The sequence below is a fragment of the Somniosus microcephalus genome, chromosome 17 (assembly GCF_052327205.1).
Source record: "Somniosus microcephalus isolate GS21.2 chromosome 17, FLI_Smic_1.0, whole genome shotgun sequence".
Classification (NCBI taxonomy): Eukaryota; Metazoa; Chordata; class Chondrichthyes; order Squaliformes; family Somniosidae; genus Somniosus; species Somniosus microcephalus.
The window spans coordinates 52028765-52050744 of record NC_141003.1 but is presented as its reverse complement, the minus strand read 5'-3'; the positions used below and the strand labels follow the sequence as shown (position 1 = coordinate 52050744).

Genomic DNA, 21980 nt, shown 5'->3' with positions numbered 1-21980 from the left:
CAGCACAGGCACAATGGACTGAATGGCCTCCTTCTGTGCTGTGAGTTTCTATGATTACTCTATGAAGTGTGACTGCTGAGTAAGGCTTTTTTCATAATATGTACAATTCAATATACAATCAGGCATGCCAATGCTCCCAGGATCAAAGTTTCACATCCAGAAAAATCCCAGTGTAAAATTCACATGTAAATAAACACTAACAACCAGCAGCATTTATTCATGTTCCAACACACATTTAAAGATATGCTTAAGGCTGCACTAGGAGCCATGAAATCAAGACAATAAATAACACATTTCAGCAATGATGGGGACTTCCATGTGTTCGTTCACTTGTGAAAACGAATATTATAACTCACTGGAACCTTTATTAATTATGGATCTTTTGGACATGAGACAGAGCTGTAACTAAGTAATAATGGTGAGGTATACTCTGTGTTCCTTGGCAAAGCAGAAATATTCTACCACTTACACAGCCTAACATTCGTATAACCCACAGTCCTTGAAAGATATCCAGTAACATCACTGGTGCAAGTATTACATTTAGCCTTAAAAGCAGGTGCACTTTATTTTATTTTGGTTTATATTTAACAGATTTTTCTACAGTGGTGGACATACACATTATCTAATTTACATTAAGGTGTACAGGAAGCACACATAATCCATAAATTAATATACATGACTGAATTGCTATTTACTTTGTGTGTGTGTGAGACAGAGAGAGGACAATGGGAGTCTTTGGATTGATTTGGTCATTTAAACAATGTAATCTATTTCCCCTCTCCACTGATTATCATCCTTTCCTGGAGATGGCAATTCAAGATGAGGTACAGCGACATTGCTGAAAACAGATCTCAAGTGACCATTCTTCATGTGTGAGTCTGAATGGTGAGTATCGGTTAGTTGATCAGAGCTGATCATGGGAGCCTGGTCTAAATGTTCTTCACCTTGTGTCCTCATGTAGACAGTGCTAAAAGGGGTTACTGGTTGATGACCAGGGTAGTGGTGTGTATGATAGCAAAATACTGCGGATGCTGGAAATCCGAAATAACAACAGAAAATGCTGGAAAAACTCAGCAGGCCAGGCAACCTCCGTGGAGAGAGAAATAGAGTCAACGTTTCAGGTTGAAACCCTTCGTCAGGACTGAAAAAACACAGGAAATGAAACAGATTAAAAGGCCAGTTTGGGGGCTGGGAAATGGGGATGAAAGAACAAAAGAGAAGTGAAGAGACATAAAGAGACGAGATGGTGATAGGACTAGTAAAGAGACAAAAGACGGCTCGAGATTAGGTGTGAAATGCACTGGCAGAATGAGAGACAGCTGCCATGTGGGAGAGAAAAAAAAGGGGGAAGGGCCAAAACAAAGGTGTGGATAAAAAATATATGTAAAAATGTAATAGGGGGCGAGGTTATGATCTGAAATTGTTGAACTCGATATTGAGTCCGGCAGACTGTAAAGTGCCTAATCGGAAGATGATGTGTACAAGTGGTGTGTATGGTTCAGTAGCCTACAAAGCTTTGCCCTATTGGATCCCGTGTGTGAGTGTAGGGCATCTCACCGATGCAATTTGATACTAATTACTGATGTTTCTGAGGAAGAGACTTGCCCATTGATGCCTGGGCACTTACTGACACTGGTGAGGCATTCAAATGCGGGTTAGACTCCATTATATATTGTGGGTAAAATAAAAACTTACTGATACTGGAAGAGCCCATGAAGGACAGGTGAAGAAAGAATGAAACATTCAGATACTATTTTGAGGACATTCATATTTATAGGACTGAACGCTTTTATAAAAATGAATTCTAGTTGACTGGCTACAAGCATATTTCTGGTCAGTGAATAGATCTCGAGACTCCAGTTACACTCGTCATTTTGATTCTAGTTAATTACTTTGCAGTTGTAACTTCATCTGAAGTGAACGTTTTCATCGACAGTTCTTTCCATATCTGCCACACACGTCATCTGTAATGTGTTGCAAGGCTTTAATGCCAGCTGTAAAATGCTAAACTATAACAAACAAAAGGTAATAACATTTTTGGAAATATTCCATTACAATCAAGAGATAAATTGTGCAACTGGAAACTACGCAGAATCCAGTACCAGTTCTCGACAATTGTCTATTGCTAAGCGCTTCCACCACCACACCAGCACCCACCACCCGCCCCAACTTTATTAACAGGCTGTAGATTAGAGCACTTCATGACAGGATATTCATTTTAGGAACACATATGGCAAATTTCAAATTGTGGAAGAATGCACTGTTATAACTTGTTTCAAGAAATCATGTGCTTTAATTCGAAGGGTTGGCTTCTTCTGCAGCGCCAGGGGATAGGACCCAGGAATTTCTGGAGGCGGGGCAGGGACTTTGGGTCGGTTTTTAGCCAGCTGTCGGAGGCGGCGAGTCAGTGTTGAGGCAACGTAATACTGCATGACAGCATCCCTGAAGGAAACTGTTGCACGCTGATAGTCCGCGAAATCCATGCAGGTTGTCGCGCCTCTGATAAAATAACGTGCTTTGTCGAGTTTGTGTCTTTCGTGATATCTTTGAATTTAATTTGTAAAGTGACAAAGATACAATGTGCAGGGACAGCTGCTGTCGTCTCAGTTGCCTCGTAGTTACTTTGGGTTTGCTCGTTTCTTGCTGTCGAGCTGTTGAAAACATCACTAAATGTGGATTCAGGTGTTCTCAGGTAGAGTTTAGTTTTTTAATGATCTATTATGACAAAAATGTGAAGTGTTAATTTTGCAGTCATGCTTGTATTTTTTTAAATTTTCATTATACTCTTAAAACGTTTCACCTTGTTTTAATGCTTTTAATTTTAATCTGTTGCTCCTCCCTCCCCCCATATGTTATTTTTCTTCACAATTTTAAAGCTTTTCTTGTGAATTTTTGGCCTTGACCAAGGTGAGGGATGTTAGTGTTGCTGCATGGAGCACTTTCAAGTGTTCCCAGGTTTAGGTTGAACCTGGGATGAAAGCATAACCCATAGGACCACCTGGTCCGAAGACATCCTTTTGGTTCATTGTTATTTTTTAACAGCAGTTAAAAGAAAGAAAGGACCTGCATTTATATAGCGCATTTCACAACCTCAGGACGTACCAAAGCGCTTTACAGCCAACAAAGTGAAGTGTAGTCACTGTTGTAATGTAGGAAACACGGCACCCACAAACAGCAATGTGATAATGACCAAATAATCAGTTTTAGTGATGTTGATTGAGGGATAAATATTGGCCAGGACATGGGGGATAACTCCCCTGCTCTTCTTCGAAATAGTGCCATGGGATCTTTCACATCCACCTGAGAGGGCAGATGGGGCCTTGGTTTAATGTCTGATCCGAAAGACAGTACCTCTGCCAATGTAGCACCCACTCAGTACTGCACTGGAGTGACAGCCTTGATTTTTGTGCTCAAGCCTCTGGAGTGGGACTTGAACCCACAACCTTCTGATACAAGATTAGAATCATATTTTGTATGGGAGAATGAAAAGTGATAAATATTTTATCACTAGTAAAATACTTTACTTTTGCTCAGGTAGTGAGAAGTAAAAAAGCTGTAAACATAAATATAACTAATGGATGTCCTATGGTTTGGCCCATTAAAAAATGACAAAGAGAATTTCCCTCAGACTGCATTAGTGATGCTCCATGTACAGAGGTGAAGATCTCCAGTTTCTGGAACCTATGAATCTCCATCTAGTGGTAGAAGCGCAGAGCTGCAAGCGTCATTGTATGTCACAGAATTGTGTTGGCAAATAAAGATTGTGAAAAATACACAGTAAATTTAACATATTGATAGTTGATCTCTCATGGTTGCATATGATAAGTTGGAGACTTTGGTTACTCTCTTACCTGTCTTGTTGTTGCTGTTTCTCGCTCTCATCTTCTGCCTCTGCCTCTTTCTCTTTTCTGCTTCCCCCAGTTCTTTTTGCTTTTCTCTGTTTGCTTCTCTCTTTGTTTTTCTTTTCTTTCCTTTCTGATTGGAGGTTTCTTTTCTTTCCTTTCTGATTGGAGGTTATCAATGAAACACGAGATAATTAGATTCAAAATTTTCCATTTTTGAAAGTTAAACTAATATTACTATAAAAATATATTCTTTCTCTCGCCTCACCTCCCTCTCTTCCTCTCACTCTTACCTCAGTCTCCATCTGTCTCTCTTGCTTTCTCTCTCTAACCCCAGTCTCTCTCATTCACCTTCGGCTTAATACACTTTCTGAAGTTTATTGAATACAAAACAAAAGCTTCAACAAGTATGAATTATGAAAACTATTTCTCTCTCACATGCACACACACATCCTCTTTTTTGAATTTATAAATTTTATCTCAATGAAAATCTTGAAATGTTTCTTCTTGTAATTATTTACAGAAAATCTACTGATCAGAAAGTGCTAGAAACTAAATACAAATGTTCCATCAGTACAGCTAACTGATACTAGGAAATGAGATATATTGAACATGCTGTGACTGCACAATTGGTTTAGCTCACAGTCACAACTGTAATCAAAAATATCAAATCCAAACCCAAGCTGTTGGGAGAGGCTGAGTTCTTCAGTACAAAACTTTAAAGAGGGCATTAAAAAGCACAAAAGGCAATTCAATGGATAAATGTAATCATGTTACTGTGAGATGGCAATTTAAATTTTTTTTTTTAGTGCTGTTCAAACCTTTATTTTAGACATTATGGGGGAGAAATTGGGTGGAGCCGCAAACGGGGCGCCAAGCTCGCCTGGGCGGCAGATTTAGCGCAGCGTTTGGAGCAGTAGCGACTGCCGGAAATTCAGCTTGAGCGCCCCAAGAGGGACACGGGGCGAGGCTCGAGGCGCTCCACGTCCCTCTTAGGGTGCTGAAAATGAATATTGCAGCGCAACGTGCCGCAGCGCCACACGCTGCGGCATGGCGCGCTGCGGTACTGCAGGCCTTCCTCCAATTCTTAAGGGGAAGAGGCCTGCACCAGCGCGATCGGAGATCGTGAGTGCTGGCAAATCAGGAGGCCGGGGACAGAGGTGCTGGCAGGCGGCCGCCGGGAAAAACGGCCGCCCCGCTCCTCCACCTTAATTTGCGCCACTGCCACCACAGGAAGGCCCCGTGAACCGGGCGCCATTTGCGAACGGTGCTACAGAGGCGGTCGCTGCCAAATATCGAGATCGGGGCGGTAGCGGGGCGCTGCGCACACCGATAACATCATCGGAGGCGGCGCAGCACAACAGGTTAACGCCGCCATTAGCGCCCCAGCTAAATATCGCGGGAGGCGCGGCCAGTGGCGCTAAAGCCACTGAGTGCCCTCTTTAGGCGCTAACTGGTGGCGCAGCCCACCGAATTTCTAGGCCTATAACTTTTAGTTATTGAGAATAAAAGGCAGATGAAAAACAGTATGAGAAACATTTTGAGTGATTTTATGGGAACCCGGTGACTAGAGTGAGAAGTTTACATAGAAAAAAACCCATTATAAAGATGGACATAGAAATTTATAATGGGGGAAAAAACTGACATAAAAAGTTGACAAAAACAGGAAATCAAGTTGTGCCGATAGGATGTAGGAGTAGATGCAAGATGTTTAATAAAATCTAGATAGATGTGTGCACATGTGCACTGGTAAGATTATGACCAAACAAAAATTCCTGTAGATTACATTTTTGTGTTCAATGAGCAGATATGAAAACATAAATCCATTCAAAACAACCCATTTTACAGTACATAGTTTGGAGGGGTGGACAATACTGCCAGTAACAGTGTCTCGATTAGGAAATGGATGTACAACAGGATACATACAGCTTCAGCCAGATCTTTTACTCTACTCTCAAACTGATTTCAAGGTACAGGTATTTTAATAAGTACTAAAAAAATTACCAGTATTAAAAATGGCACAAATATTTTTACTGCAGATGCTTCTTTGGTGCTTGAGGCTTTCACTGGTCACTTTCACTCCTTCACTCGGTGTTTGTGATCTCCTGTTCATATGCAAACTTTCTGTACGGTGAAGTCATGTGCCTCATCTTTGATAACATCTGACCACTTATTTAACAACATGCACCTTTCTTTTCCTTCTACTGACATTATAACAATCTTTTTGTTTGTCTAATTTCAGCCACTATGAAGCATTCTTGTTTTAGAATTGCCTTCAAAGTGGGTAGTCAGGGAATAATATTGTAGATAATTGATGACATCCTTCCATACACACAGCAGCAGTTCAGGTGTTACAAATACTTTGAGTGCTATTACCAACACTTTAATTAGCACCCAGAAGAATTAAATCTCACTATTGGTTTTAGCTTAAACACATTGCCCAGACTTTGCGGTAGGAATAAGGGTGGGGCTATCAGCCCCCACCGTTATTATGGAGTAAATTGGACAGCAACTTACGGTGTCCGCTCATGCAAAGTTAAAAGTGGAAATCGGAATTGCTGTCTGATTTGCGCAGCTCCTCCACAAGCTTCGCTATAACTGTATCTCGCTGAGAGACTCGGCATTCAAACACGTGAAGAGCTGGATTTTCTCAGCCCCGAGGAGGCGGGACTGCCGGTAAAGTTGCAGAATTTGGGTGCGGGTGGCAAACCCACCCCAACCCGCCTCAGTGCCCTCTTGCCAGGAGGGGGGAAGCCGTCCTGCCCTGTGTCCCATCTCCTTGGAGGCAGGAAGGGATTAAAGCCTATTAACTGCCTGTTAACAGGTAGTTAACAGGCAGAAAATAGGATTATCCCCATTTTTTGTTCTGCAGTGCGGGCTTCCCGACCTGGAGGAACGCCGCCAGGGTGTAGGAGCCGAGTAGGAGTTCTGCGGGGGTCGGAGGAGTCTGAAAGTGCAATGTAGAGGTGAGTGATGGGTGCAAGTGTGGAGCGGTAAGTATGTGAGGTGAGTGTAAAATGTTAGAAAATGTTCACTTACCTTTGTTTCTGCCTACATCCTTCAGCCGCTGTGGAACCGGAGTCCCGACATCTCCATTGTAGAGATCACAGACTGACTGTTGGATCCTCCGAACCAACAGTCATCTGATTTCTACAAAGTAGAAAGGTTTGATGAGTCCTGAACACAAGGACTCATCAAACTACACAGAATGTCAGTGTTTGACAGCTTCACAGAGCTGTCAAACGATGACATTTCTTCTTTCAAAAATTCTTGACAGATGACACGTCATACGTTGACCTGCTCTGTCATTGACTTCCCCCTAATTGGCCTGCTGAGCCCGCCAGGCGGGCTTAACAAGGTCAATCAGGGGAAGATCCCGCTGGTTGGCCAGAGGCTGATGGAGGCGGGACTGAAACCAGGCAAGCAGCAGATGCGCCTCCAACACATCTCCATTCATAAAATCCAGCTGAAGGGTGTGAAGTTGCAGTACTTACCAACTAGATACCCTCTAAACATGCCTGAAAATGTTCGGGATTGTCTGTTCAAGTGTAAGTGAATTTTTAACAGTGTGATATGTCTTAATTACTGTGACACAACCTCTCTGGCACTGAAAATGTACTTTTATAAGTGTGGAGTCTCATTCCTTCAGATTTTAATTATTGTTGGAGATTTTCTTTCTGTCTCTTTTATGTTTCTCTCTTAGTCCCATCTTTCTTTCGCTCTCTTTATTTTGCTTTCTGTACATGATTTTAATTTGAATTACATTCTAACTTACACTTCCTGGTTTAGACTCTGCGTGCCTCAGTAGCGATTCTTCAATCTGAGTGGTTGAAGCGACACCCTGTTGCTTGTTCTGTTCACACAGGTCCCAGATCCCCTGTAGAGGGCACCGTGCTGTTAAGACACCCGATGACCATAAGTTGCCACTTACAGCTGCCCACAGAACATAAGTGTAATGAATGGTGAGCTCCGTTCATTCGCCACTGACCCCAAAATCCAGGCAACGGTCTGATGGTGTGGTATTTTCTGCCTTTTAGAAAGTGTCAAGAAAACATGATAAGAAACTCACATGATTGCAGTTTTCCTGTATTAGAACAGTGACTACACTTCCAAAATATACTTCATTGGCTGTAAAGTGCTTTGGGAAGTTTGATGGTTGTGAAAGGTGCTATATAAATGCAAGTCTTTTTCTTTCTTTCAACACTGCAATTAATCCCAGTCATGCTATCCCATTCACAGCATGCAGGTTTCAGTTCCTAGGAAACTTGGCCTGCTTACGGAACATAGGAACCACCTTTGTGCTCCAGACAAAAGTCTTGGGATAAAGTCTGAACGGCAACAATGATTTCAGCACTGGTTGAAGCAGGTCATTTAAGAACATAAGAACATAAGATTTAGGAGCAGGAGTAGGCCAATCGGCCTCTTGAGCCTGCTCCGCCATACAATAAGATCATGGCTGATCTGATCCTAACCGCCAATCCACTATCACAGAACCATCTCCTGAATCTAACAGAATTAGACACACGAAATAGGAGCAGGATCAGGCTACACGGCCCCTGGGCCCGCTCCGCTACCCACAGGGCCATGACCGATCCGAACCTAGACTCATGTCCAAATTCCTGCCCGCTCCCCATAACCCTTAATTCCCTTTACTTCTAGGAAACTGTCTATTTCTGTTTTAAATTTATGTAATGATGTAGCTTCTACAGCTTTTTGGGGCAGCATATTCCATGGACCTACCACCCTCTGAGTGAAGTAGTTCCTCCTCATCTCAGTTTTGAAAGAGCAGCCCCTTATTCTAAGACTATGCCCCCTAGTTCTAGTTTCACCCATCATCGGGAACATCCTCCCCGCATCCACCTGATCCAACCCCTTCACAATCTTATATGTTTCAGTAAGATTGCCTCTCATTCTTCTGAACTCCAATGAGTAGAGTCCCAATCTACTCAACCTCTCCTCATATGTCCATCCCCTCATCCCTGGGATTAACCGAGTGAACCTTCTTTGTACTGCCTCGAGAGCAAGTATGTCCTTTCTTAAGTATGGACACCAAAACTGTACGCAGTATTCCAGGTGCGGTCTCACCAATACCTTGTACAACTGAAGCAATACCTCCCTATTTTTATATTCTATCCCCCTAGCAATGAAAGCCAACATTCCATTGGTCTTCTTAATCACTTGCTGCACCTGCATACTAACCTTTTGAGTTTCATGCACCAGGACCCCCAGATCCCTTTGTACTTCAGTACTTTCCAGTTTCTTGCCATTAAGATAATAACTTGCTCTACGATTTTTCCTGCCAAATTGCATAACCTCACACTTTCCAGTATTGTATTCCATCTGCCAAATCTCGGCCCACTTACTTAGCCTGTCTATGTCCCCTTGCAGGTTTTTTATGTCCTCCTCACTCACTACTTTCCCTCCCATCTTAGTATCATCTGCAAACTTTGATATGTTACACTCGGTCCCCTCCTCCAAATCGTTAATATAGATTGTAAAGAGCTGGGGACCCAGCACTGACCCCTGCGGAACACCACTAGTTACTGATTGCCAGTCCGAGAATGAACCATTTATCCCAACTCTCTGCCTTCTGTTAGATAGCCAATCCTCTATCCATGCCAGAATATTACCCCCAATCCCGTGATTTTTTATCTTAAGAAATAATCTTTTGTGTGGCACCTTGTCAAATGCCTTTTGGAAGTCTAAATACACTACGTCCACTGGTTCCTCTTTATCCACCCTATATGTTACTTCCTCAAAGAACTTCAGCAAATTTGTCAAACATGACTTCCCCTTCATAAAACCATGCTGACTTTGTCCTATTAAATTATGATTATCCAAATGTCCTGTTACTGTCTCCTTAATAATGGACTCCAAAATTTTACCTACCACAGATGTTAGGCTAACCGGTCTATAGTTTCCAGCCTTCTGTCTACTGCCCTTTTTAAATAAGGGTGTTACATTAGCAGTTTTCCAGTCTGCCGGGACCTTTGCCGAGTCCAGGGAGTTTTGGAAAATTATTACCAATACATCCACAATCCCTACCGCCACTTCCCTCAAGACCCTAGGATGTAAGCCATCAGGTCCAGGTGATTTATCCGCCTTGAGTCCCATTATTTTACCGAGCACCACTTCCTTAGTGATTTTGATCGTGTTTAGCTCCTCCCCCCTTTAGCCCCCTGTTTGTCCAGTGTTGGGATATTCTTAGTGTCTTCTACTGTAAAGGCTGATATAAAATATTCATTCAGTGTTTTTGCCATCTCCATATTTCCCACCATTAATTTCCCGGTCTCATCCTCTAAGGGACCAACATTTACTTTAGCCACCCTTTTTCTTTTTATATAACTATAAAAACTCTTACTATCTGTTTTTATATTTTTTGCTAATTTACTTTCATAATCTATCTTCCCTTTCTTAATTAATCTTTTTGTTATTTTTTTGCTGTCTTTTAAAGTTTTCCCAATCCTCTATCCTCCCACTAGATTTGGCTACCTTATATGCCCTTGTTTTTATTCGAATACTATCCTTAATTTCTTTACTTAGCCACGGATGGCTGTCTTTTCTTTTACACCCTTTTCTTCTCAGTGGAATATATTTTTTTTGGAAGTTGTAAAATAACTCCTTAAATGTACACCACTGATCATGTATCGTCTTACCCTTTAATCTATTTTCCCAATCCACTCTACTCAATTCCACTCTCATAGTCTCCTTTACTCAAGCTTAGCACGCTTGTTTGAGATCCAACCTTCTCACCCTCTAATTGAATATGGAATTCAACCATGTTATGGTCACTCATTCCAAGGGGATCCTTTACTAGGACATTTTTAATTAATCCTGTCTCATTACACAGGACCAGATCTAAGGTTGCTTGCCCCCTGGTCGGTTCAGTTACATACTGCTCAAGAAACCCATCCCTAATACACTCAATGAACTCATCCTCAAGGCAACCCTGCCCAATTTGATTTGTCCAATTAATATGATAGTTAAAATCCCCCATAATTATAGATGTTCCCTTATTACAAGCCTCAACTATTTCCTGATTGATACTCCATCCAACAGAGTTGCCACTGTTCGGAGGCCTATAGACTACGCCCACTAGTGTTTTTTTCCCCTTATTATTCCTTACCTCCACCGAAACTGTTTCATTATCCTGATCTTTTGACCCAATATCATTTCTCTGTATTACAGTGATTCCTTCCTTTATTAACATAGCCACCCCACCTCCCCTTCCTTCCTGCCTGTCCTTCCTGATCGTTAAATAACCTGGTATGTTTAATTCCCAGGCATTGTCACCCTGCAGCCATGTTTCTGTAATGGCTACAAGATCATACCCATATGTAGTTATTTGTGCCATTAACTCATCTATTTTGTTACGAATGCTACGTGCATTCAGATAGAGAACTTTCAAAGATGTTTTGTGACACTTAGTTCCTGCTTTTGCCCTTTTTATTACTTTACCTTTTACTCCATACCTTCTGCCCCTTCCCGACATGCTCTGGTTTTTAATTTCCCCACTGCTACCTAAGTCTATGACCTTCTCTGTTGTCATTTTTATTATTTGCTCTCTAGGAACCTCCCCCCCACTAGTTAGTTTAACCTTGATGTTTATTTCATAAGGATCACAATGTGATTGACCGATGCTGTGAAGGTCCACCCAGATACACTTTGGTAAAAGATCTAGCAGTGTCCAGTGGACCATTAATATCGCAATTGGACAACTTAGAAATGATCCGAGCTATCTAAATTGGACAGGCTGTTACCATGATAAAAAAAATAAAAGTGCAATATTGCTGTTCATTGAACAAAATATAGTTACACTATTGATGTTTTCTCAATTTTGACTCAAATTTGAAGATGTGGACGAGCTGAGACTGGTCGCATTCTGCAAAACACTCTGGGACTTACTCAGATAGCTTTGCTGTATATTTATGTGCTGATCTTGAGAACAGCAGCATTTCACATTTAGACATTACTAAAAACAATGCACGTTACTGCTTTGAGTACTTAAATATCAACTGGATAATGAAAATAAAGCAATGCAGTAAAATTGACTTTGCATGTCTGTTGGTGTTTATTCATGAGTATGAAAGGAAACATAACTTATGGTGCCTTTAAATCATTTTCTTATTCACTCATACACTTAAATCAGTAATGCGTTATTTTGTAGGATCCAGATTTTTATTGTTTACATACCTAATAACTTATAATTGCACCTGGTATAAAAAGATAAAAATACCGGCCCTGGAATAGGTTATAAGTTCTCTGCCCAAACTACCATGGTGGTGGTGTGGCTGTCATCTCCAGAACGTATCTCAGCCTGTACCCTAGTTTGCCAGTATTGTCTCTTTGTCTAAGCACCTCACCCGCTACCTCCTCTCCTTTAAATTCACTGTCTGTACCCTTCCAAGCCCCACAGTGACTTCCTTGCTGAAATCTTTTCTTTATTTCCCTCACTAAGCCTTTGCACTAAGTGACTCCTTTATCCTTGATAACTAAAACTACACCTAAGTTGTCCCCTACCCCACCATCCTTGGATTTCTCTGCACTCCTCACCAACTCAGTCTTGCCCTGCAGATCAACTCACCCAATCATACCCATGGCCTCCTCCTTGACGTCGCCAGCATTTAAAGCTTCATCATCTCTGAGATCTTGGTAACTGACAAGGCCTTCTCTGATCACTTCCTCATTTCCCTTACTAATCTATATCTCCTTGCCCAACTCCAACCATTCTTCCTTTACCATCTGACCATGGGCAAAACTATCCCCAGCTCCTTCGTTAGCACCTTCTGTAACTCCAGACTCCCTCTGTTCTTGTCCTTCAACCAACATGATATCAGTATGTCCATCAACCTGCTCAACTACTGCCCTGCTTTTACTTCTGATGTTCTCATCCCCACCAAATCCCTCATGGTCTTCCACTCCTTCTATTGCCCTGGTATAGTACTCGCCTCATGTACTCAAAGTACACTGCCAGATCTGGCCTGACCATCTCAAGCAATATTGCCTCTCCCTTTCTGCAATCAAATCATCTTCCTAAGGACAACCCCAAACACCCCTTTTCAATAGCACACTGTGCTTTTTATGTTCTTATAGAATTTGAACCCTTTGATTGGATTACTTGCCTTGTAATAGCTCTCAAGCTGTTTTAATGGTGCCTTTGTAACACTGGCTCTTAATGAGCAGGTCTTGGACAGTCAGTGGCAGTTGTATAGGTAAATTCCATGGATTAGTGAAGAGCAGGGAGCAGGAAAATCCATTTCTTACCAGATTTTCCTTGTTGCCACTAGGCTATCTGGCATCAGTAAACAGGCTGCTCCAATTGCTACACTACAGCGCAATTCCCTGTAGTGACATCAAGACTCAAGCCTTGGACATTTGGAGACAAGGCGAGAACATTGGCAAATGAATTGGATGGTGCAATGGGTTACCACTCTAGCCTTTCACTTCCTGCTGACATCATGATGCTAGTACTTCGCACATACTCACTGGCCAAACTGTCATGGGCAGTCTGTGCATGGGCTTCACTTTACAACGGTTCACATGGATACTGGCTGCACAATTTGGATATAAATGTGGGTAAACGGCACACTTGAGCCCTTCCCTGAGACCCAGCCAATAATATAAAAGCAGCTTGAGGTATCTGCTAATCTATATGCAAATAAAACCTGCTAAATTATTCACATGATTTGTATAGATTTCCTTATTCTTTTAGAAACAGAAGACCACATTGGAGAAATGCTAATATTTGTAGTAAAGCATTAAGTGGAAGTGATTTTATTTTCTTCCTTCTCCCCATTTCAGAAGATCACTTACAATTAAGCCAGACGCCCTTGTTACCATTTGAATTTGATGCCTGATAACCTACATTATAACCTAGATATTCTGGTGGTATAACCTAGATATTGTAGATGAAGAGAGATGTTATCTATTCAACAGAGGTACAATTTTGATGTGACGTGATCTTGTGCATTGTGCTGTTTCCAGGCAGTTTTAATTTTGCAGCGTACAATATGAAATTCTTGGCATTTATTTTTACTTTGAATAGCAGCTGCAAGCAAAAAAAAAACGAACCACTTCCTCAATGATATACAGTGTATTGATTTCAAGTGTAAACAACTGCCTAGCTGGAAGTGTGCAGCAGGTTGATCAGTGTCTGAAAGAGGAAGATCATCTAAAGGTTTTATTGAGGCTCTTTGCCAGAACTTCTCTTTTTTTTTACCTTGTTTATCCTAAAAACAATTCATGGTACACTTTGAGACATTTTTGAGAGATCTGATAAAGTGCGGTATAAATGCAAAACAAGTGAAGATAATTAATGGTGATCCCAGGAGGTTGCCCTCGCAGCATTTTCACTTGTTGCTGGGATGAATTTCCAGCTTGGTTTCCTTGACCAGTGTGCTACACTGCCAACCCCCACTTTTCTTTCATTTTACTGGTGTTCTTTTACTAACCTTAATGGCAGGTTGAGTACATACACATATGCAGGCACATACATACACACACACACACACACACACACACACACACACACACACACACATATACAGACACAAGGAGGCACATACATACATGCATATACACACACCTGTACACACACTTACATATGTACAAGCACATACAAACATGCATATATGCACACAAATAGTGCAGAAAAGATCTCAAATTAATTATGTTTATGTTCTTTCAGGGTCTCCAATGCAGAAGCAGAAACATGACTTTTAGTAAGTATTACTTTTTAAATTGGCTGTTTCTGTGCCTTATATCCTGTGTAATCCTATGTACTGTAATATGTAATTTATAGATGTAACAAATCCGTATCTCTGGGGAAAAGCTGAATAAACCGGAGCCGTTCAAGTGAGGCCTGAACCCGAAAATAGTTCGGGCCTCCTGACACCGGCTTCGGGCAGAGGACACTCTACACCATTGACTGCTCCTGTTTCGGGTGGAAGTCAAATTCCCCCTCACCCCACCCACCCCCATGAGATGTTGCTAGTAACTGAAGAACGAATGTTGTCCAGGACAGAATAGAAGCCATGATTTACAGTCACAGTCAGGTAGATTTGCTTTCTGCTTTTTCCAGTTCATTCCATTCTCAGGCATGGATCATATCACAATTACCCATGTGTATAAGAAATAGATTTAATCAAAGCTGAATTTATACCACCTTATTTCTGCCATAAATCCCATTATAAAAATTCTCATTTAACGAGAATTATTTCTGTTGGTTTAATCATGAGTAAATTTAGTGCCTCATTATGACTTAGCAGGGATTTCCTCAAGGGCACTGTGCTACCAAGTTCCAAGATTGCATTCATGTATTTACTCATATGTCAATCTTAAAATAACAGTAACAAGTAGCTCCTCCAACAGCTCATTGAGTAAACACCCCACCTAGTGTTGTACTATGTTACACAGAGCAGGAAGGTCCCAGAGTTCAATCCTCGGTCTCTGCTCAGTTTGTTGACCATTTGGGGTTGCATTTGGCCACAGTACTGAAATCTGCAGGAAAGGGAAAAATAACCCAGCTCAATGACGGTTCCCTGCGCAGTTGATAGTCTTCTGATCCTCTTACATGAAGAACAGCCACCTGCTGGAAATAACCCAGCACAAGATGGCCTTCAGGAAACAAGGCGAGAACATTGGCAAATGAATTGGATGGTGCAGTGGGTTATCACTCTAGCCTTTCAGTTTAGAACCAGACTAATTGATGAAAAGCTGGTATTTATGAGAATGCGTTTGAACAGTCTTGACCCAGTTGCTAAGGGGTGTGAACCAATAATGAAATGGTTAGTGCTGCAGCAGGCACTCTTCTGAAGCTGAGGCAGAAATCTGTTACTGGGAAAGAGCAGCGAGAGCCTTATTCTGCATCAAATTGTTTTGTACCTTGCCTGGGATTGTTCAATGCTGATACTGAATATTAATTTTTCAACACTAATATCCCCCACCTTGATAATCACAAATTGCATTCAAATAAAAACCAAAACATAGTTTGCCTCTCTATTGTGAATATTGACTCAGAAAACATGGCACTATGGCTTGGGATCTGACCCCCAACTGGCCAAAGGGTCGATGGGGGGCTCCTAGGTACAGGATCAAAATTTTGAAGTAGACCTCCTCTAAACTTTAAGGTCCCTCCCAAAGACTTTGAAGCTCAATCAGGACCCTCTAGTTGCTGATCTCCATTTCTAGGCCCTGGGCCATGGCAGGTAATCCTGGCGATCCTGGGGTTAGACAGGAGCACATGTGCACTGTTCCTGTCACGTGTGCGTGGTGGGGGAGAGAGAAGTACATCTGCTCTAATGGTTCTGCTTTCAGATTGTTGCGTTATTTTCCCCACATCAGTGTTCAAATTCATTTGGTCACTATGCCTAACCCTATTATAAACGCTGCCGTGAAGATTTCCTCCTGTAATTCTAGCAAAATTGTAAAACAATTTCTTTTAGAAAACTGTTCACACTGCCCTCATGGTGTTAAACCAGTAAATTACCATTAAAGTTGGTTATTTCACTGTGATTAAGTTGCCTATTAACAACTAATTGATCATGCTTTTTACTTTTTTGTGTGATAGTGGTGTAAACTGCATCCAACATGTGTCTTAGCACTAATGTGTTATTGTCCTTTTCCTATCTGCTGTGGCACTGAATAATAAAGTTCCAAGCGATGTGTTTCTTATTTCAAACCTGTTAGCATTCTAATCCCCTTGAAACTTGGAGTCCCACTGCCAAGGCACAGGATGTATGTGCTGTGTTATGCATTGTATATCTATGCACCATATAGAGGTGCCAATGTTATTATGTTTTATGTACACAATAAAAAAATGTATCCTTATTACAATCTTTCCATCATTTTCCGCTCTGCTGTACACATTGGAAATTTTTCTTCTACTTGTTCCTGAGAAGTGGGCAATGCTGTAATTTATTAACCATCCTTAGTTGGCCTGAAAAGGTGTTGGTAGTAGTTCTCCTTGAACTGCTGCAGTCCATGTGGCATAGGTGCTCCCACAAAGGTATTAAGTAGGGAAACTCTGGGCATAGTTGGAGGTCAGGCACTTCAGCGCTCAGCTCGGAGTAGATTGGGACATCTTGATGTAATTAGTCTAACTTGGGGCTAACCACTAAATATAGTTTACATTCAAATGTGAGATATGTCTAACAATATTGTGCAATTTATTTCCTTTTTTAGATGACCAGTACCGTGTCTGCCATGAGTCTCCATCATCCCTACCCTCAAAAATTGTGGAGGATCTCAAAATGTTTACAGTGTTGAAATGCATAAAGGAAAGGCAATGTTCCATACACCTGAAAGTTAAAGGGACATTGACACTTAATGGTATTTAAAGAAAAATATTTTCATCTAAAACGGTTTGAAAATACATTTGGAAGAATGTTGTATCCTCATTGCAGTGAGCATCTATGTACAGCAAATATAGATTCTGAAAAATGCATATATCTCTATTCTTTAGCTTTAAAATTATGGGACAAAATTTCTGTGGGGTTCTCCCAGTCTCCTGCTGTAACCTTGGTAGAACCTCTGGAGAAACAGCATTAGCAGCTGCTTTTAGCCATTTCTCTGGGGATTACGCAAATCTCCCAACAGTGAACCACTGTGGAAATTCCAGCCGTATGTACTTTCAAAGTAATTTAATATACAATGTAAACATTAAGGAAACAGATTATTTACAGTCCTGTACTTACTGGTAGAAAACTCCTTGGTGATGATGAAAGGCCATATAAGTCATAAATGTTACTGTCTCATTTCTTCTGGCGATACATCTTCAGAGGTCCAAAGATAATCTAGTTCGAATATATGGACCGAGTTGAAAATCCAATATCTCAAGCAGCTGAACTCTTTGCTTCCAATAAATTGGTCATAAGTTTGAATTTGAGCGCAGCACACTACTTAAACTTCCTTTGTTATATTGTCAGTTTTTGCTGGTAGATGAAGTGCTGTGTAGAATTTACATGTTATAATTTTCCATCTTGGGGAGAGAAGGACAGAAAGCAATCTCCAAAACACTCTGCTTGTATCACACTTCCTGCTGCCCAGTTGTAGAGCAGCATTGATGGTAATTATGGAGACATCTGCAATTCAAACTATCCTTTCTGCCTGGTTGGAGGTGAAGGGGTGATAATAAGAACAGAAGAACAAAAGAAATAGGAGCAGGAGTAGGCCATACGGCCCCTTGAGCCTGCTCTGCCATTCAATAAGATCACGGTTGATCTTTTACTTCAACTCCAGTTTCTCGCCCATATCCTTTGATTCCCTTATGTGATGAATAGTAGGGAGATGAAGATGGAACTTTTGACAAGTGTATTACATGCCAGCTGAGCAGAGACTAGTATGAGCCTTAAACCTTCTTAACCTCCTATCTGCAAGGTCAAGCAGGGCAATAGGAGGTACCAGTGGAAGTTATAAAGGAGAAAAATAGGAAATAAGGATAAAGAAAGGGGAAATGTTTAATTTTATTAAACCTTAGGTAATTTGTTGTGTCTTGATGATGATTGCACTTGCTGTTGAAGAAAAAAGATGGAAGTGTCTCTTGTGTGGTCTGATCATGCTGGTGTACTTGATTGGCCTTTAGAACGGTGCGAGCGCTTGGAGGCCGGACATATAGGTGCAGGTGAACACTCCCATTGGAATGCAATGAATCTCCCTGCTACCACATATCCCAGCCTGTAAGAGGCCCATCTCTTATATAAAGTACAGAAGTTGGCCTTGAGGAGGATACTGTCTTTTCCTTCTCCCCAGATGCTCTGTTTATTACAAAGTGTTTTACATTTACTTTGTTCTTATGTTCCAGAACATATTCGTGGTGTGGAAATATGCTCTACTTCAATGAGTACCTCACAGTACCAATGTGCAGTTGTGAAATTCAAGAAAAATACATATAAGAAGTTTATTGCACAGCCTGTAAGTTTGAATCTCTCAATGTTTAACTCTTAAAATTGATTAAACTGTGGTATAAATGCACTGTATATATTGGGCTGGATTCTGCTGTAAAGCCGCACATCTGGTTAATTAGACTTATAATTGCACATTTAGGTTTTTAAATCTTTTGCCCACAACGTTGCTGGAAGTGCGAATTGATAACGGTGCAGCGAGGGGAAATAGGGCACCTGGGAGCTTGGTGAACAATGGGACAAACAGTGCATCTCCTTAACCAATGAGATTAAAGGATTGACAAATAAACAGAGTAAGGACTGAAAAGGAGGGTGAATTAGAGTGGGTGAATTTAATGTCCAATCAGATAAGATGTTGTTATTTTTCAGCAAAATCTGGCCCGTTATGTTCCATAGTAATGGGCACTGTAGTGTAGTGATTATTAGTAATCCAGAGGCTTGGACTAATAATCCAGAGAACATAAGAACATAAGAAATAGGAGCAGGAGTAGGCCATACGACCCTTGATCCTGCTCCACCATTCCATAAAATTATGGCTGATCTTCTACCGCAACTCCACTTTCCCGCCCGATCCCCATATCCCTTGATTCCTTTAGTGTCCAAAAATCTATCGATGTCTTGAATATACTCAACGAATGAGCATCCACAGCCCTCTGGGGTAGAGAATTCCAAAGATTCACCACCCTCTGAGTGAAGAAATCTCTCCTCATCACAGTCCTAAATGGCTGACCCCTTATCCTGAGACTATGACCCCCTCCAGAGTTCTAGACTCTCCAGCCAGGGGAAACAGTCTCTTAGCATTTACCCTGTCAAGCCCTCTAAGAATTCTATATATTTCAATGAGATCACCTCTCATTCTTCTAAACTCCAGGGAATATAGGCCTATTCTACTCGATCTCTCTTCATAGGACAGCCCTCTTATCCCAGGAATCAACCTAGTGAACCTTTGTTGCGCCCCCTCTAAGGGAAGTATATCCTTCCTTAGGTAAGGAGACCAAACTGTACAAATGCCATCATGGCAGTTTGAGAAGTTGAATTCAATTAAAAAATTCTGGAAATAAAAAGTTGGTATCAGTAAAAGTGATGTAAAAAAACAACTGGTTCACTAATGTCCTTTAGGAAAGGAAACCTACCGCTCTTAACCAGCTTGACCTATATGTGACTCTGGTCTGGCCTATATGTGAATCCAGCGTAGTTGACTCTTAACGACCATCTGAGGTGGCCTAGCAAGCCACTCAATTGTATCAAATAACTACAGAGAATATGGCATGGACTGCAGTGGTACACAAAGACCCTCCTCCATCTTCTCGGGGCAACTAGAGATGGACATTAAATGCCGACCTTGCCAGCAATGCCCACATCTCAAGAATCAATTTTAAAAAAATCATTATGATGGGTGTCATTGGGCCCAAAATAATCTAATAATAATTATGACAACAAAGTAAGATGCAGACATTTTTCTTGTGTGAAGTTGAATGGATTGAAATTTGAACCTGTTTGGAAGTTTCTGAATTCACTCTAATCATATATATATATATCCAGCTTACTTAACAACTTACATGTATAATTTGTTTGATATTTTTGATTTATTTAAAGAAAGATGTAGAAGCTCAAAAAAAACTACCAGCTTCACTGTGAAAATCCTAGAATAGGATCTGACTCCAATTGACTGAGATCCCAATCAAAATTTTAGATTCACCATCCCTTGTGTACTGATTTAGAGAACCATCCCTGACCTTTTGATTCAATTTGGCTACAAGGATCTGATTGCCACAGGCTTGGAAAATGAATGCCTAACTATTTGTTTCAATCTGACATATAGGGGGAGAAATTCAGTTGGCTGCGCCACCCGTTAGCGCCTTAAGAGGGCGCTAAGTGGGTCGCAAGCCACTGCCCACGCCTCCCGCTAAATTCTGCGGGACACTAGTGGTGGCGCTAGCCATTAGCGCTGCGCCGCTACCGATGACGTCATCGGTGTGCGCAGCGCCCCGCTGACGCCCCGGCTGCGATATTTCGAAGCGCCCCCTGATTTACCGCCGGACGCTATGTCCGACTGGTTCAGGGGGGCCTACCTGCAGCCGGGGAGGCGCAAATTAAAGGAGAGGTGCGGGGCGGCCATTTTTGTTGTTGGCCGCCTGCCAGCACCTGTCTGCGCTCCCATCCCCGGCCTCCTGAACCCGCCCCCCTCGCGGAGTGCCGGCTGCGCTCCAAGAGCCCGGCACTTCTCCTCGGTACCGGGCTCTTTTGCCTGCACTCGCGATCCTCGGGGGCCCAGCTGGGCCCCAGATCGCGCTGAACAAGGCCCCTCCCCTTTAAGAAGGGGAGGAAGGCCTGCAATACCGCAGCGCGACGTGCCACAGCGTGTGGCGCTGCGGCACGTTGCGCTACGATATTCAGTCGCAGCGCCCCAAGAGGGATGCGGGGTGCCTCCAGTAGCGCCGCGCTTCCCTTTGGGGCGCTACCACTCAATTTCCGGCGGACGGCCGCGAATGCTTCTGGGACGCTACAAATGGGGCTGTACTCAATTTTTAGCCCTAGGGAGGTTTTAACCCCATGTTACCTTTTGTGAAGCATTTTTAAAGAAATGTTGTTGGGCGAATGAATCAGTACAAGTTTCAGAACCATTTTTATACAAAACATTAGGATTTTGTTATACGCTGTACAAAAGAGGGCTTGACATTTCTCATACAGGCATTTTTCAAATTGTACAGTAATTTTATCTGTGTTGACATTTTGCCTTTTCAATGCAATTTCAATAGTCATGCCAAAAGCTTGATAATTATGAGGAAGTTCCTGATTGGCAATTTTCCAGTGCTTAAGGTAGTCGGATCAAATTCCTGCCTTCACTATTTAAGATGGTTTTAATGTGGGTTAACCTTTGCCGTAAGATAATCCTGGCAGGAATTTTGTGACTGTGCCTTGAGCGCCCACATCAAAAGATCAGCTATTTGAAGATTTCCCCGTTAGTATCCCTTCCTTGGTCATTAGTCACTTGCTGAAGGTTTTGTCGGCAGCCTGCAGCAGGCTGACATTTCAGGGAGCAGATATGCTCCGTGGACACTAGCCGTTTGTGGAGTGTGGAGGGAGATACTCCGTGGACACTAGCCACTTGTGTCCTGAAAAGTGTTGAGGGAGATACCAGTGGACATGAGTGAACAATGGCGATTAAAAAAGGGGAAAAAATGGCACATGCTGAAAATCGGAAATAAAAATGGAAAATGTTGGAAATATGCAGCAA

General features: G+C 41.9%; 1 protein-coding gene across 1 annotated transcript in view; it reads left to right on the top strand.

Moving 5' to 3' along the window:
* The first annotated feature begins 2370 nt into the window (after positions 1-2370).
* Positions 2371-21980, top strand: part of LOC147105706 (interleukin-17 receptor E-like protein) — a 53497-nt gene continuing 33887 nt past the window's right edge. The window contains exons 1-4 of the mRNA XM_086010314.1: positions 2371-2692; positions 14530-14563; positions 17025-17171; positions 18643-18752. Coding sequence (XP_085866440.1) covers positions 2579-2692; positions 14530-14563; positions 17025-17171; positions 18643-18752 — 405 coding nt within the window. The 5' untranslated portion in view covers positions 2371-2578. The remainder of the gene's footprint in view (positions 2693-14529; positions 14564-17024; positions 17172-18642; positions 18753-21980) is intronic.